The sequence below is a fragment of the Cricetulus griseus genome, chromosome 6, assembly GCF_003668045.3.
Source record: "Cricetulus griseus strain 17A/GY chromosome 6, alternate assembly CriGri-PICRH-1.0, whole genome shotgun sequence".
NCBI classification, from domain to species: domain Eukaryota; kingdom Metazoa; phylum Chordata; class Mammalia; order Rodentia; family Cricetidae; genus Cricetulus; species Cricetulus griseus.
This window is the reverse complement of record NC_048599.1, coordinates 20,648,082-20,665,154: the sequence shown is the minus strand read 5'-3', so window position 1 is coordinate 20,665,154 and position 17,073 is coordinate 20,648,082. Positions and strand designations below refer to the sequence as shown.

The 17,073-nt window shown below is 45.0% G+C and overlaps 1 protein-coding gene across 5 annotated transcripts in view; it reads left to right on the top strand.

The window, feature by feature from the left end:
• Positions 1–17,073, top strand: part of Dhx35 (DEAH-box helicase 35) — a 64,081-nt gene that overhangs the window by 29,357 nt on the left and 17,651 nt on the right. For 4 of the 5 annotated variants that reach the window (XM_027421232.2, XM_027421233.2, XM_027421231.2 and 1 more), the window contains 6 exons: positions 2,517–2,629; positions 4,132–4,228; positions 5,712–5,870; positions 8,280–8,490; positions 12,053–12,177; positions 15,838–15,892. In XM_027421232.2, coding sequence (XP_027277033.1) covers positions 2,517–2,629; positions 4,132–4,228; positions 5,712–5,870; positions 8,280–8,490; positions 12,053–12,177; positions 15,838–15,892 — 760 coding nt within the window. The remainder of the gene's footprint in view (positions 1–2,516; positions 2,630–4,131; positions 4,229–5,711; positions 5,871–8,279; positions 8,491–12,052; positions 12,178–15,837; positions 15,893–17,073) is intronic. The other variant, XM_027421234.2, reaches the window with a different exon arrangement.

Genomic DNA, 17,073 nt, shown 5'->3' with positions numbered 1-17,073 from the left:
TAGAATTAAAGTGTTTATTTTAGTTCACAGAGATCTGCCTGCTTTTGCCTCCCAAGTGCTGGGATTAAAGGCGTAAAAACCTTTACTTGTATGCATATGAGTATTATGCCTGCATGTATGTCTCTGCACCATGTGTGTTCAGTGTCCATGGAAGCCAGGAGAGGGCATCAGATTCCCTGGGACTGGAGATAGAGTTGGTTGTGAGCTGCCATATGGGTGCTGGGAATTAAACTCTGGTCCTCTTAACCCATGTAAGCCGGTGCCCTTAACCTGTGAGCCTTCTCTCTGGCACTACCTTTTTCCCGCTTGTAGTACAGTTGTAATGATGCTGCCCATGATGGGCTTGTGTCTTCTTACATCAATTAATATAATCAAGATCCTCCCTCCCCTCCTGACAGACATGCCCACAGGCTGACCTGATCTAGACAGTCACTCGAGAATCTTTCTTCCCAAGTGACAGTAGAGCATGTCAAAGTAACCATTACAGGAGTCTGACTCACCTCTGGTTCTCCCCTTTGTGGGCTAGTTGCTCAGATCATCTCTGTTGTCTTTTCCTCCTTTCTTTCTCTCTCAGAAATTATAAGCTGAAAAATTGACCTAAACTGGCTTAGTTGTGGTGAAAAGTATAATGTCTAAGTCGTCACCCTCCCTGCTTGGGCTCATTGCTAATTGGAAACTATGAACTGCTCACTGCTTGCTATGTTGCATAGTCTTTTCTTTTTGATATTATAATATGCTTCTGTCATTTATTTCCCCCTTCCCCTTCTTTCTCTTAACCTTCCCGTATACCCTCATTCTCTTCCAAATTCATTACTTCTGTTTTTCATTAATTATTACTTGCATCTGTGTATATGCACACATATTCCTAAATATAACCTGCTTAGTCTCTATACTATTTCTTGTATGTATGTTTCCAGGGCTGACCCTTTGGTATGAGAAAACCAGTCAGTGTGTTTTTCCCTAAAGAAGAGTTTATTTGTTCCTCTCTCAGCATTCTTTAGTTGCCTGTAGTTCTTTGTGTAGAGTTGAGGTCTCCTGGTCTTTCCTTGTCTGTGTTAGCATGTCTGTTGTCCTTGGTCAGCTCATGTTTAGGGTCATGTTGGTGAGACTGTAGGTGTAGCTTCTGATATTACTAGGAGACACAGTCTTACAGAACACTTCCTGATCCTCTGGTCTATACAACCTTTTCCTCTCCCTCTTGCTTAGAGATCCCTGAGCATAGAGACTGGAAACCATTGCCTCATTCAGTTCTGTTGGTAGTAGGTGACGGAGATAATTTCCTGAAATCTTGTGAATTGGAAGGCAGAGCCTAGATCTGTTATTGGTTGGTGGGTGTTTGAATGTAGGGCATGCTGGAACTTTACTCACCTGGGCCCAGGGTGAGCTACAGGCTATTCATCCCTCCCTCTTTTCCTTGCCTGAACATCCCTGAGGGGAGTGTTGAAGGGAGACAGCAGATATGGAGTCTCCTGGAGTAGGATGTGGGGTGGGTAGATACAGCTCCGAGTGGGTGTAGTGTGTGTATTCTTAAGTGAGAGGAAGAGGGTGTTAGTGGGCTGAGGAGGCCTGAGTGAGAACCACTTCTGTGGAGTGGGCAAGACAGGGTGTGGCTTACTTAGCATTTTGATCTGGAGGCCCAAGGATGTTCTGGCCCCATCTTCTGTCCTGTGTCAGCATGCATGTGCACACATAGAGGAGGAGCACTGTTCATGATATCAGATGGCCTGAAATCCATTGGGAAGTTACAGTAAATTTGTATCAGAGACACACCTACTATGCAAGAGGGAACCCTTTATGAATTGACAACCTTGTGCCATCAGATGTGTGCTCTCCAGATTAGAGCTGTTCACAGCCTGGTTTAACCTGAACCAAACTGAGTCACACCTCATTTTCAGCTAAATAGAACACAGGGGGTGGGAATAAAGTAATGCCATAGCTACATGGCAGCTTTAGAATCTATCACTGAAATTTCCCCTGCAGTTTCAGTAAGCGAAAAGTAAATTTAGCTAGAAGTGGTGAAACATGCCTGTGATCTCAGCATTCCGGAGGCAGGGGCAGGAGGATCCTGAGTTTGAGTCCAGCCTGGGCTACATAGAGTTTCAGGTTTGTCTGACCTGAGTATCAAGACCCTGTTTCAATAAACTAAAGCCGGTCCACTGGGAAATGGCCTGGTGGAGCTGTAAGGGGAAAGAAAGAAAATTATAAATTTAGAAAATTGCTTTGTATGATGTGATAGTACATACATAATCCCAGCACTCAAGAAGTGGAGCAGGAGGATCAGGAGTTCAAGGCCAGCTTCAGCTATGTCCTGAGTTTGAGGCTAGCTGAACATGGGATCCTGTCTCTAAAATAAAATATTCTGCCATGTGTAATCTTTGTAATCTTCATTGTATGTGTCTAATTCCTACTATCCACATACCTCTGCCAGTTTTATGTTTTATTTCTATGGATTACTGTAAACCATCCTCTTTTTTGAGATAAATGTGAATAATATTTATGTATTTATTTATTTTTAGAAATTTCGGGATTTCTTTAACCAGAATGAAACCAGTGACCCAGCCAGGGACACCTGTGTGACCCTTACAGTAGAAGGGCGGACATTTCCAGTGGATATATTTTACCTACAAAGGTTTGGTAATGCTTGATTCCTGGTGATATGGGACCTCACTTGTCATGCAGAATAATAGGCAATGTTATATCCCTGCAGTGTGGGGAGGGGTATGGAGTTAGCCATAGAACGCTCTGGAAGCTGGACTAGCATCTCTGCTAATTGAGAATGTGACTCTCGTCTGCAAACTTACATGCATCTGTGGCCGTTAGCTCAGCTGGAGAGGGTAAACTAGTAGTAGGCTGTTTGGAGGTGGTGTGGCAGTTTTCTGAACTGGGCTTTCTAGGGTTCCATCAGTAAGGGAAGCACTGCTGAGTCCCATGTTTTGGTTGCCTACATCCTTAGCAAGAAGGCCTACACTTTTGGGAGAAATCCCTAGTAAGAAGGGGCCATCCTAATTGCTGTACCCAGTTACTGTTTTGGCCTGTTTTGGTGCCTGATAAATCCAGAGAGTTGTAACCTCCATCTTTGAGTCCTTCCAGCTGGAGGAAATGTTTGCCATTTCCATTCACTCAGCCCATGGGTTCCAGCCAGGAGAAGATGGGCATGTTGTGCTCACTGGTTTATGTCAATTTGACACAGCTAGAGTCATCAGAGAGAGGGGAGCCTCAGTAGAGAAAATGCCTCCCTAAGCTCAGACTGTAGGCAAACCTTTGGGCATTTTCTTAATCAGTAATTGATGTGGGAGGACCCAGGCCCATTGTGAGTGAGACCACCCTGGGCTGGTGGTCCTGGATTCTGTAAGAAAGGCTGAGCAAGCCATGAGGAGAAGTAAGCAAGCATCACCCCTCAAGTCCTCTGCATCAGCTCCTGCTTCCAGGTTCCTGCCCTGTGTGATTCCTGTCCAGACTTCTTCCACGATGAACAGTGATAGGAAGTATAAGCAAATCAACCCTTTCCTCCCCAGCTTGCTTTTGTCATGGTGTTTTATCACAGCAATGGAAACCCTAACTTGGACATTTGGGCTTCTGCACTGAGGCTGAAGCCCTTGGTTTTTTGTGACTTGGCATCTTTGCAAGTGGAAGATAAATAATTCACATGCACCTCCTGCCAGCCTCTTCCTGCATTAATCTCCAGCTGAGCTAATGGCCACAGATGCATGTAAATTTGCACAGGAGAGTCAAGACTAAATTCAGCAGTGATGCTGGTCCAGCTTCCAGAATATTCTACCTTCCAGAATATTTTTTATTTATTAGCAAATATAGCTAAAAACCATTGTTTACATGTAAATATGTATAGAAGTGCGGCATTTAATGTTTTCCTTTCTTGTGCTGGGGATTAAACCTAGGACCTTACAGATGTTAGGCAAGTGCTGTACCGTTGAGATACACCCTCAGTTGTTGATTGCTGCACTTGAAAAACAAGGAGTGTACATTTATTTTACTTGTCCATATGTTAATTACCTGCTGGGCTGGCCCAAACTGACCCTGATGAGGTTTGGCTGCCAGGTTATTAGTGTAATTGGATCTGTGATTAATGAGCTCCTTCCAGTGATGATCTTTTTCCTCATGTTTTTTTTCCAGTCCTGTTCCAGATTATATCAAGGCAACTGTGGACACTGTGGTGAAAATTCATCAGACAGAGGGAGATGGAGATATACTAGCCTTCCTTACTGGCCAGGTAACTCCACCCGGTCTTTCTGCATGGACAAGTTAAGGCAATACCAACATTACATAGAGCCCTGTTCTTAGCCATTTGTTTCTTTTCTTCTCTTTCTTCTTTTCCTTTTTAAATGTTAATGGGTGTTTTGCCTGCATGCTTGGTGTCTGAGTAGGTCAGAAAATGGTATCAGGTGCCCCAGAATTGGAGTTACAGATGGTTGTAAGCTGCCATGTGGATGCTGGGAATTAAGCCTAGGTCCTCTGGAAGAGCAGCCAGTGCTTTTAGTTACTGCGTCATCTCCACCCTCTTCATGCCATGTTTAATTTCATTTTATGGTTGCTAAATTTCATTAAGAAATTGTTGGTTTGATGTCATTGTCTACCATCTAGATTGTCAGGATGTCATTAGCTCCTCCCTATTCTGTCCACAGAGTGTTAATTGCATTTTTTTAATTTTAATTTTATTTTATGTGTGTATGTATGAGACTTTGTGTATGTATATACACCATGTGAGGATATAAGAGGGTGTCAGATCTATTGGAATGGGGAGTTACAGGTGGTTGTGATCTGTCTGAGGTGGGAACTGGATCCAAGTCCTCTGAAAGTGCTCTTAACCTCTGAACCATCTCGCCGCTGTGACATTTTAAATGTATTAGCAGATTTCAGAAAAAATTAGGTTTTACATCAAATGGGCTGTTTTGTTTGCCAGTGTGGGTGTTGCAGTAGGTACACTGTGCTTTGTGCATGTTGCAGTCCCAACCTGTGGCCATAAAGTTGGGTACCCTTTGACAAGTGGCGTTAGGGGTGGGCCCTTTAATTTGGACATCTTTCCAGCTCATTCTCCAGGTAGCCAATGACCACATGGAAAACAACTGGATAAGTCGGAAGCTTTGCTCAGAACTATCTCCAGCTGCAGCCTTCCTTTTCCACTGCAAGCGTTTCCCATCGTTAGCCATCCTTTCTCAGGAATGCTTGCTATGACTTTATAGGCCACAGCTTGTCCATGTGCATAGAATGCTTCGCATGCCCATACACATGGTGTGCTCTGTTTGCCTCCCTCCATAAAAACTGTGTAAAAAAATTGTCACTTAAGAATTATGTGTCTGTGTATATCTGTGAGCAGTGAGTGCAGATGCCTGTGTGAAGGTCTGAAGAGGGCATTGGATACCCTGGAGCTGGAGTCACAGGCAGAGTAAGCAGCGTGACGTGGGTGATGGAAACCGAATTCCGGTCCTCCCCAAGAGCAGTACGGGCTTTACTACTGAGCTGTCTCTCCGGTTCCTCATTGTTTTTATTTATTGGAGCCCGTCTATTAACTCTAAAATGTTTTGTTTGACTAATTAATTGTACAGTTACAAATTTCACTCCTTTGATACTGTTATTTGGTTTAATGTCATCCTTAGTGGGACCTGGCAGCACAGCAGTTGCTGACGGTAACCAGAGTTAAAGCCCGTGTGCCACATAGCATAACCAGCTTCTTTGGTTTCTGGTTCTGTGTTTAGGAAGAAGTAGAAACTGTTGTATCTATGCTGATCGAGCAGGCGCGGGCGCTGGCTCGCACTGGGATGAAGAAACACCTCCGGGTTCTCCCCATGTATGCGGGACTGCCTTCCTTTGAGCAGATGAAGGTGTTTGAAAGGGTGTCACACAGCGTCAGAAAGGTGAGACTCCTACTGATCAGTGGTGCTTGCAGCCATTTGTAATCACATTGTTTCCTCTTTGTCATGTACTGCTAAGTTGTTTTTGGTATATGTATGTATTAATGTGTGTTCGTGTGTGTATGTGCACGCATGCGTGCATTGGCACACATGTGTGAGCATTCATGTTTGTAAGTTTATGCCACAGTACATATGTTGAGGTCAGAGGACAACCTTGATTAATACAGGCTCTCTGTTGCTTGCTGCTGTGTCTGCCAGCCTAGGTGACCCACAGATGCTAGGATTCTTCTCTGTCTTCCTCCTCTTACTGTATGAGTTCTGGGATTACAGACATATACTACCCTACCAGGCTTTGTGTGGGTTCTGGAGACTCAGGGCCTCATACTCATCCAGCCAGCACTTTACTTTCTGAGCCATCTCCACAGACCCTGTTTTATTTTTATAATTTATTTTTATTTTATGTACATTGGTGTTTTGTCTGCATGTATGGCTGTGTGAGGGTGTGAGATCTTCGAGTTACAGGCAGTTGTGAGCTGCCTGGTGGGTACTGGGAATTGAACCTGGGTCCTTTGGAAGAGCTGTCAGTACTCTTAACAGATGAGCCATCTCTCCAGCTCCCCGCCTGTTTTTTTAAAATTGAAGTCAACTTTGCTAAGCAGGGCTTTTCTCTCTAATCTGAATCCATGTGCCTATACAGTAGGTCTAAAAGTCCACAGTAGATAGTGTGCTGTGAGGGTTTTTAATCCTGCCCAGACAAGGGCCACTGTGACGGCAATTACCAGAGCAGCTCACTTCCTGGAGCTTTTCTTGGTCTGCCTAATATTTTTCTTAACACGTTATTACCTTAGCCTCAGAAACGGTCATGGTGGATTGTGGTCAGTCAGAAGTAGATAAAGTTACTAGCAGTGGTTCCTAATCCAGTTTGCCTTTAGAGCCAAATTTACATCAATTAAATATTTAGCCTTGAAATTAGGTTGAGGCTGGGTGTGGTGGTGAGAAGCATTGGATGGCAGGGACCAGGAGCCTGCTTTCTGCCCCTCCTTTCTCGGTTCTCCTTCCCTAGATGTGGAGTCTGCGGCAGGTGGCGCATGAAGTAGGTGAGGATGGGCTGGGTCTCAGGACCGGCTCCCGGCTTCAGACCATTTGGCATGGAACAGACTGAACCTGCCCAGTCACACGCGAACTGCAGTTGGCCAGTCTACAGGCTGGGGTTTCTGTAGTTAAATGTTTTTATTACATTCTTTAACATTCATTTATGTGGGGTGGGGGCAGGGCACGTATGTGCACTGTGCACATGTGGAGGTCAGAGTGTACTTATGGGAGTCAGTTCTTTTCGTCCACCATGTGGGCCTCGGGGATTGAACTCAGGTCTTCAGGTTTGACAGCGGGTACCCTTACCCACAGCGCCAGCTCACCTGTCTCAGCAGTAGCTTTTAGATAGCAGGCCTTATAGTATAAAATTGCAACCCTCTACTATATAAAAATAGGAATTTTTATAAAATGTGAAGTGCTTGAAAAAAGTTGTGTCCCCAGCTGCGTCAAACACGGAAGGGACAGGTGGCAGGTATGCACTGTAGCCAAAGACTGCTGCACACTAGCTGGGCCCCCACTGGCCCCAAGCTCCTTGCAGAGTGGCTGTGTTGTCAGTATCTCCTTCCTGTGGCACTTCTCTCTGGTGTCTGTAGGGCTGGCCAGTTTCTGTTAGTTGGTCTCAGCTCACATTCATCTTTCTGGGTTGTTTTCTCTGGATGGCAATGTAAAGGGGAAACTTTGTTACAATATATAATGTGTGATATATACGATGTAGGTATATGAGCACAGCATTACTGTTATCTGTTGTGCTCTCTCCAGTGCCTGCTGCTCTCTGAAGTTATCTGCCTGTTAGAGGTGCTTCCACCGTAGGCGCACTAGAGCTTGAACTCTGGAGCGCAGGGCTTTGTCTCCTCTAGTGTACATTCCTTGCACCTTAACAGTGCTTGGTCAAATGCAGACGGAACCTTAGAGATAGTGACGTGAACAAGTAGATGCTGTTTCTATTCAGTAGGTCTAAAATCCATAGTAGGTAGTGTGCTGTGAGGGTTTGTACAAGATGGCTGTTTGGTTGTGCAAGAGAGGAAACAGGCATTAAGAACTTACCATGTGCTCAGTGTTAGGTTCTAATCCCTTTATGTTTGGATCTTCTCCCCTCGACAACCCTGGAGGAGGCGGTGGTCCCACTATGTGGATAAGGAAGGAAGGCTCAGGAGCTTGAGGAAGCTGTGTATGGTTGTAGAAATGGGACATTTCTACCCAGTGTCATGACTCTTTAACTCCTCCCAGGCAGCATAATGTTTGAAATATCAAAATATCTTAGGACCTTTAAGCTTATTTAAATTTGAAGGAACCAGCTAGCCTTTTTTCTCTTTTCCGTAGGTGATCGTGGCCACCAATGTGGCAGAAACTTCCATCACAATCAGTGGCATTGTGTATGTGATTGACTGTGGCTTTATGAAGCTTCGAGCCTACAACCCCAGGACAGCTATTGAATGCTTGGTGGTGGTACCAGTGTCTCAGGCGTCTGCCAACCAGAGGGCAGGGCGTGGTGGGCGCAACCGCTCGGGAAAGTGTTATCGCCTTTATACAGGTGTGTATGGTGTTTCTTAGCAACTTTGGATTTTCTGATAGTAGCCTGGGCCTTGGATCACAGGGGAGACATTTGTCCCTCATGGCAGAAATTAACTACAAAATCCAGCTCCCCCTCCCAGGGTCCCCGATGCTTCTTTCCTTCTTTGCCAGGCCTCCCCATTGGCCGAGGCTGACTCAGTGGCCCACCATCTGCCTGATACCTCTGTTCTGACCTAGTGTTGGGCCTCGTGTCAGACCCAAGCACAGGATGTGTGCATCAAGCGCTGTCTTCCTTACTTCTGCCCTGTGCAATGTGCTGTGCCTCCTGGATCCAGTGGCACCTCACATCAGATCCCTGTTTGTCTTTGTTGAGTTGTTCTGAACTCATCATGGATGGACAGCAGATCATTGGCTCACTCTGTATCACAAGCCATGCTAGGTTCTGAGGGCACAGTGAAGTTCTGGTAGACAGTCCTGGTCCTTAACAATCTTTGCTCTCAGCCTGCTTACTCTGGGAGGCACGGGGACCACAATGCTCCAGAGCTGCTGTTTCTTTGTGTCTCTTTTCTTGGGAGTGGCACCCCACCCCCACTGCACACACCTTCTTAGTGTGCAGATGGAATTTCCAAGCCAATAATTCCCTTCTCTGTCTGTGTTCCACCTGCCGTTGCTAAGAATCTGAGGGTTCAGCACTGCCTTGTATCTTTCTTTTCCTGTTACCATCATCCTTACACAGTCCTTGATGTATGTCTGACTCTCTTTCTCTTTTCTTCTGTGGGGTATGGAACTCAGGACCTCACTACCCTCGAGCGCCCACCTGGCCCTCCTCTTTTTCAGCATGTATGTCATCAGGGCCTGGGGATCTAGGGCTCAGTAAGCCATGGGCTGTGGCTACATTGTGGGTGGTATGGTGGTAGAGGCAGACCCAAGAGAAGATCACCATGCCCTGTGTGATGAGTGGCTGTAAGGAAAGGGGGCCATTGAAGCAGAGAGGGTGCATTCTCCCTTGCTGGGAGCTGGGGGCAGGGAGTACTTCACAGCCCAGGCAGTGTTTGAGCCTGGTCTCTCTGGCAGCCCAGGCTGTCCAAATGGAGGGGCTGGGGCACTGGAGACTGGTTTCTGAACACAAGGGAGAGGGAATGGGATGATTAAGAGCCCTTCATGCACATACACACAGACTGTCCATTCATTATTACATTGTTTCTCTTAGGCTGCAGGGCCTAGTGGTGCTGGGTATAAGTGTGTGCACCGACTTGGGACATGCAGAGAAACCTTTAATTCCTTCAGGAATCGCAGAGTTATAGGTATTAGTAATTGTGTGTTTGACTTTTAAAGGAACTTTTTTTATTTATTTGTTTTTGAGGCAGGGTCTCTGTGTAGCCCAGATTGGCCTCAGACACAGATCTCCTACCTTTGCCTTACAAGTACTAGGATTTAAAGGTGTGTGCCACCATTCTCAACAGTTCAAGTTATCACTTTTACTTTGGTGTAATTTTACTTTGTGTTATTTGCCTGCATGTCTGTCTGTCTGTCTGTCTGTCTCTGTCTCTCTGTCTCTGTCTCTGTCTCTCTCTCTCTCTCTCTCTCTGTGTGTGTGTGTGTGTGTGTGTGTGTGTGTGTGTGTGTATGTAAATATGTATGTGCCTGCATGCATGTATGCGTTTGCTGCCTGAGGAGGTCAGAAGAGGGCGTCACACATCTCTAGAATGGGAATTGCACATGATCTTGACCCGCCACATGGTTCTGGGGAACTGAACCTGGGTCCTCTGCAAATACAGCCAGTGCTCTTAACCACTAAGCCATCTCTCCAGCTCCAACTCAAATATTTTTAAAGTGGAAATGGGTACCAGCATCTGATGTATCAAAGAAATAATGTGATAGGACATGAATTAAAGCACAGCAGGTGGATTTGGGTAAAAGGTCACCGAGTCCTTAGCCCTAGCCGTTTTAGCATGGGTGTGGTTGGGAGGGCCAGGAGCAGTACCCGCTGTGTTAGTGCCCAGCCTTAAGATTCTTAGCTGAGATTTCAGAGTGTGCAGCTGTTCCTTACTCAGATCATTTAGTTTTCCAGAACCTTCCAGGACTTTTCCAGCTCCTCTGTTCTCACTTCTACTCTACTCGGTTCTTAGACACCCTGTTTCCCACTTCCGACACTCATACCTTTGATGTCTTGGGCTTGTCTGTCTTTGCCCAGCAGATCCTCCTGATGCTCATGGCAGCCCCTATAGAGGCTTTTCCCCTCCTGTTCTGTTCTCTGCTCTCCTCCTTCCTGAGCCTCCAGTGGTCCATGCAAGGAGCATTTGCTACTTGTGGAGCCTGGTTTCTGGTCTTGATCCAGGTCCCTCCTACTTCTGACACCCCCGGGGGCACTGCCTATGGCTGGGGCCTTTGTAGATTCTGAGTGCCATCACATCGTCATCTCTGAGCATCAACACCTGCTTCCCCAGCATCTTCTCAGTAGGGCCAGCCTGTCATTTATGACTTGTTTCTGCCTTGGCCAGTGGTGCTCTTGGGGAATGTGGTTGTCCTGGTAACATTACTGTATCCACAATGTTCTTAAAACTAAAGAACTTCCTTTCCTACTGTTTTCTGCCATCTAGAACCTTTCAGCTAGACCCATACATTTGGCAATTTATGTCACACAGTCTAGAATATTGGTTGTCTGTTTTCTCAGAGAAAGCTTTCTGAAGTTCTATTGATAGTGTTTCTCCAGTAGACTTTGCTGGAGTTTATTTTCCTCTCTAGTCAACGAGAGCTTTCTGGTCTAAATGGAGGCTGGGCAATGCTAGTGTTGAAGAAGGGCGTGCATCTGCAGTGTTGGCCTGTGTGGGAGGATTTGGTGTATAAACCACGGGCTTTCTGATTATATACAAAAAACAAGTTTTTGCTTTCTTTTCTCCCACCCTTTGGCCTAGTCCTCCCTTGACTTCCTTTCTTCCCCTCTCCCCCCATCTCTGCCTTGGGGTGCTTTCTCCTGTTTGAGGTCTCCTTTTGCTCCGGTGGGACATGTAAGTACAGGATCCTGGGTGTGGCACTGCATTTGGCTCCTTGATTTAACAGCTAGGTTGTACAATTTCTGCTCTTTGTAGTTACGTCTTTTGTCAGATTCTGGTGGCAGTTTTGGTGATTTATTTTACATTGTTCTTTGCTTTTTTGTGCTGTTCTTGCTTCCTTGACATACTCTGCCCTAAGCAGAATTACCAGTAACTAGGCCTGGGAGTGGCTATGCAGATGCTTGCTGCTCTTGTTTATGATGCTGCTGACAAAAAGACACTGGGAAAGTACCACTCTGAAGTAAAGTAACGTGCTTTTTCAAGGGCTTTTTTTTTCAACTACAAATGTATAAATATAAATAGAAGTATATTTACATATGTATACATATATACATATATATGTAAAGGTGTATATTCAAATAGGTTTTCAATGTATTTTTGAAGTGGGATGGTAAACAGCTTGTATCATAGTGTTGTGTATCTGGTCCCAGAATCACAGAGCTCTGCTCAAGGCGGAGCAGGAAGATTCCTGGCATATGGGGGCATCTGAGTGTCACATTTGATCCATTTCTGATTTCCTCTTCTTAGAGGATGCCTTTGACCAGTTGCCTCAGTCCACTGTCCCTGAGATGCAGCGCAGCAATTTGGCCCCCGTCATCCTGCAGCTGAAAGCCCTAGGGATCGACAATGTCCTCAGGTTCCACTTCATGTCTGTAAGTCATGCTTCCGGCTGGGGAGCTCATGGTGGTATGTGTGAAGACACTGGTTGGGCATGCCATCTTCTTTCTTCCCCTGTCAGCTAAGACACCATATGCCACTTGGTCCTGTGTAGAGTGTGGGACAAACTGGCGGCCAGGAGGGCCAGAGTTCCTCTTCCTCTGTAGCCCCTGTCCTTTCTTCTGGGGGAGAGACAAGTGAGTGAGTAGTCATATATAGTGGGAAATTACCAATACGGAGTCAGGTAGAAATATAAGGGTATTTAATAGGGAAAAGCCTTACTTATAGAACAACCTAGCCAGCTGGCGTGGCAGCAGTCTGTACGCAAGCGCAAGCCCAAAAGAGAAACCGAAAAAGAAAACATAGTAGCGCTCTACGTCATCCTGACCACGCCCTCGAAAGTGTGGTAAGGCACACCTGTAGCCAGCCCCTAAGTAGGCGTGGCTACAGCTTCCCCTACAATTCCCCTTTTAGTCTAAAAGAGGATTAAAACTTAACAGTGTAAAGTATCCAAAATTAACAATCATAAAGGTAAAATATAAGAAGATACAACAATCTGCTTATGTCACATCCTAACTATCTATGTTAACTAAACCCTAAAGTCATCTGAGAGAGGTATCGAAGCGTGAACACCTCCTTCCAATCCCAACCATAAACAATAGGAAGCTATCCCTAACTAGGTATATACACTATCCTAAGTGACAACAATGGGGGAAGGGGGCTGAAATGGGACGATGATAGTCATGTGGGGTCCTGTAGGAAGAAAATATTAGTGTAGTAAAAGTCTTGAATGGATTGTATCCAGTCCATGTTAGATGGGATTCTCTTGATAGAAGATCTCGCTTGAAATCCTCAACTTGATTGAAGTCAGTATAGGAATGAATACTTTGAATTGGTATAGATTTTCATTTATTGATACAACTCTAAGGTCAATTTTGTGATATGTATATGTCTCCTCTTGTTTAGGTATTGTGTTTAAGTAAGATTATATGATTGCCTATGATAGTCAGAACTTATAATTAGGTTAGTTAGGTTTTCTAGATTTACAGAGATGTATTTGAGATGGTTAGGTATTCTTCAAACCTTTCAAAGACCTACAGAGATATGGCATTTAAATGGTTTAGGGTTTTTCTTGGCAGTGAGACACAACTCCTCCTGGCACACCAATTACGTCAGAAAGGAGGATGGGCATCAAAGAAACTTGTTATGGAGTTTGCTTTCAACATGGCAAGATTAGCCATTTGGGCAAGAAACTGCTCTTGCCTGGACTGTTTGTTGCTGTATAAACTGGACATACAGGACCCACAAGAAAATAACTACTAAACTTACAAAACAAGACAGTACTGAAGGGTTCCTGTTAAAATAGAGAAGTATGCTAGACACACTGTGGCCTATAGGCTAAAGATGGATGCCCCAACATTAAAGAGGAACTTTGTGTGACTGTCCAGGTAGCAAGAAGTCTCTGTCAATTCTAGAGTTTATATATTATCCTTCTGTGGTCTTTGATAGAGTTGAAGACAGATAGTTATGGTTATAGTTTTCTTCAGTTATTATAAAAGATAAGTTACCCTTCTTTTTATTTAGACAGAAAAGAGGAGATGATGGGGAAGTACTTCTGTGTATGTTTATCTTATTGATTGTTAAATAAAATACTGTTTGGCCAATGAGACAGCAAGAAGACGGGACTAGGAGTCAAAGAAATGTAGTAGAGAAGTATGATCCAGGCAGGAAGTGACATAGCAAGGAGACTCATATTTAAGCAAATGAGAAACAGGAAGCGCCCCCTTTTTTTTCCCTCCTGCTCCAGTGGCAAGATGTGATCCCAGCAAGGAGGAACGCCAATAAGGCGTCCAATAAGATAAGTTTTATAAAATATATAGATTTATGATAATTGAGACTGAGCTAACAGATGAGGAATCCTAGTCATTGGCCAAGCAGCTTTGTACTAATACAAGTTTCTGTGTATTCATTTGGGCCTAACTCGGGCAGGCGGCTGGCATAAAGCTTACATGTGGCGGTGGGGCTCAGCGGCTTTTGGCGGAAAGATTTATCGTTAACAGTCATAGGGCAGCTTGACCAGTGCTGAGAGAGACAAAGGAAGGGCCTTCAGCTCCATTCCTCCTGTGTGAGCTATCACCAGACCCAGAGAGTGTGACTGGACCTGGCTGTAGAGTATTCAAGGCTTTGGGAAGACCCAAATCATCAGAGAGACTCATGGTATCTCTGATGATTTCCTGAGGCAAGTTACAGGAGCGGAATCATTGGCCTTCTGTAGGCTCCTGATGCATGGCTGACTGGCTCTGCTAGGGTCTCAGCAACATGTGCAGCCTGGCCTGGGTGCTCCTGTTACACCCACTGTTCTCTCTTGGGTGCACAGATGTAATGGCAGGTGAGTGGGAAAGATGTTGTAGCCATCCTTTTTGTTGTTTCTCATAGGGTAGATTTTCTAAAGTTTATTGGTCACTTTATATGTCATACACAATTTAAAGCTTATTGATCTGTTAATGTTTGTTAGTAATTTTCATTAGTATTGTCATCTACCCACTTATAGAAGAATTGACTTCTTTGTAGAGTGTGACAGTAGTGAGGTATTGAGTAGTGATCCCAAGTAATCCCTGGAGCTTCTGTGAGTGCAAGAGACAGAGCAGGAGAAGACAGGACAAGGCTGTGCCCACAGGAACCCAGATGCACTACCATGGTGCTTTGCTGTTCTGTTACTTTCTCACAGTAGCTCTCTAGATGCATAAACTCATGCTGAGCTAGTGTGTACATTGCTTCTGAAAAATGCAGTGGTAGCTGAGGGAAGCTTGGTTCACCAGCTGCAGGGCTGGCACACAGTGATTCCTTGGCTCTCCTTTGTGTAGCCAATGAGATGTAAAGGCAATATAGTCGATCACTAGATCTTTTAAAGGCTTGATTTTGTTCTTCTGCAAACAATGGCTAAAAGACCTCAGTTTAGTTTCTGACCCTGGCATCAAGTGCTGCGAAGCCTTGTTCAAATATGCTTTTCTTATCGTTACTTTCCTCATCTGTGGAATTGAGTTAAATCACTCAGATGCTTACAGTGCGGTTGTTGCTCTGCAGATTCAGAGGAGAGCAGCAGTCTGGAAAGGTGCTGATCTTGTTGGCTGGCTTACTAGGAACCGAGTCCCTAAAAGGGACCACTGAAGCCTGGCACCCAGAGGTGCTCAGCGAGGATTTTAGAGGGCAGGAAAGAGGTGTCAGAGCACCCACTGTTGGGCACAGTGTGAGTCTTGTTACACTTTGCAGTATCAGCATTTTCTGCATTGTTACTAGCTGGTCATCGTCAAGGCCTGGGCAGTAGAAGTTAGTAATTTTCTACCTGTTCTGCAGGCTTTGCAGCTCCCAGTACAGGAGAAGACTGAGAGGAGCTGAGGGTAGTGAAGGGGTGCTTTAAAGTAGGGGGCTGTCTCCGCTGATGGAGCAGGCATGAGGGAGAGCAGCTTGAAAAGCAGTTAAGTCGTGAAGAAAGCACCACCAAGGATGCTACAGAGGTGACAGGCACATTTTAAGGTACCAACAGCATGGAGACTAGGAGGATGGGGTGTGATAGAGTGAGAGTGAACCAGAGTGGTCACATTTTTCAGTTCCTTGTCAAAGAAACTAATTTAGGAGGATTTTCATATGTTTTCCAGCCCCCGCCAGCACAGTCAATGGTTCAAGCCTTGGAGTTACTCTACGCTCTTGGAGGTATGCCCATTTCTCATGTGTTCTCTTATATGATGATACGTAGCTGGATTCACATTAGAATTCTTAGACTCTTTAGGAATGGGATTGGTCCTTCACATGTATATAAATTGTTTAGTGACAGTTACTCTGTTGAAATAGAAATTATACAAAAGAAACTCATGGCCAATATGATAATTTATAAAGTGTGGCAGAAACTGTGGATGGCCATCAAAAAGATGGCTCAGGACCCCCAAGACCAAGTTCTCAACACAAAGGAGATTTATTTACCCCAGAGGTAGGGAACAAGAGACGAAGACAGGAGATAGAGGACAAGGGAGAGAGGAAAAGGAACAAGGGAGAGGGCTAAGGGTATTAGAGGGACAAAGGACTACCTCGGGATAGAGGGGAGACATGTGGCTCTTTGGCAAGTAGCAGTTTATAAAAGTAAAAGGGGAAACTCCATGCTAGGAAACCAATTGAAATATCTTTCATTTTATTTGGGCAAGTTAATGAGGTGAGCCAAAGGGGGGCTTCTGATTGCTGGACTTAAATACCTTGATAGCTGGACTTTGGTAGTCAGCCTCAGGAGGAGGAAGTGGCCAAATAAGAGAATAGACCTTGGGGGCTAGCTTCGGGAATGCAATCTAATGGTTTTTAGCAAGGCAGAGGGTCTGGGGGAGAAGGGCAAGGCCTTCCAGAGCCGTGTTTGCTGTGCCCAGGCTGCCTAGAGTCCCTTCAGCCATCACCATACTTGAAGAGTCTCCAGAGACTGGCAGATCTCCATAGACCCCGGTTCTTGTTCTTATTAGACCCCTTTTCTTTCCCAGACCCATCCTGAAATCCCCTTCATTTCATTCCCGAGTTCCCCATGGGAATTGTGCAGATAGCAGCCTGGGGTACTGTTTGGGCAAGAGTGCTCTGTTCTGTGGAGGAAGCTCTGTTGGTTCATTTGAAAACACAGTATGCATCCTAAGTTAGGAGAAATGGTGGCAGCTTGGGAGGTACTGTCTCTTCTGTGTACTGTGCCCATGAGTGGTGTCCTCTTGGAGGTTTTGTGAGTGGGTGATTGATTATGTTAGGAAGTTTTAGTGGAAGCTTTTCCCTGGGTTTTGTCTTGAATACTTTAAAAATAGCTTTATTAAAGCACACATCATATACTATATAGTTCATTAATTTATAACTTACTGTTCAAGAGCTTTTGG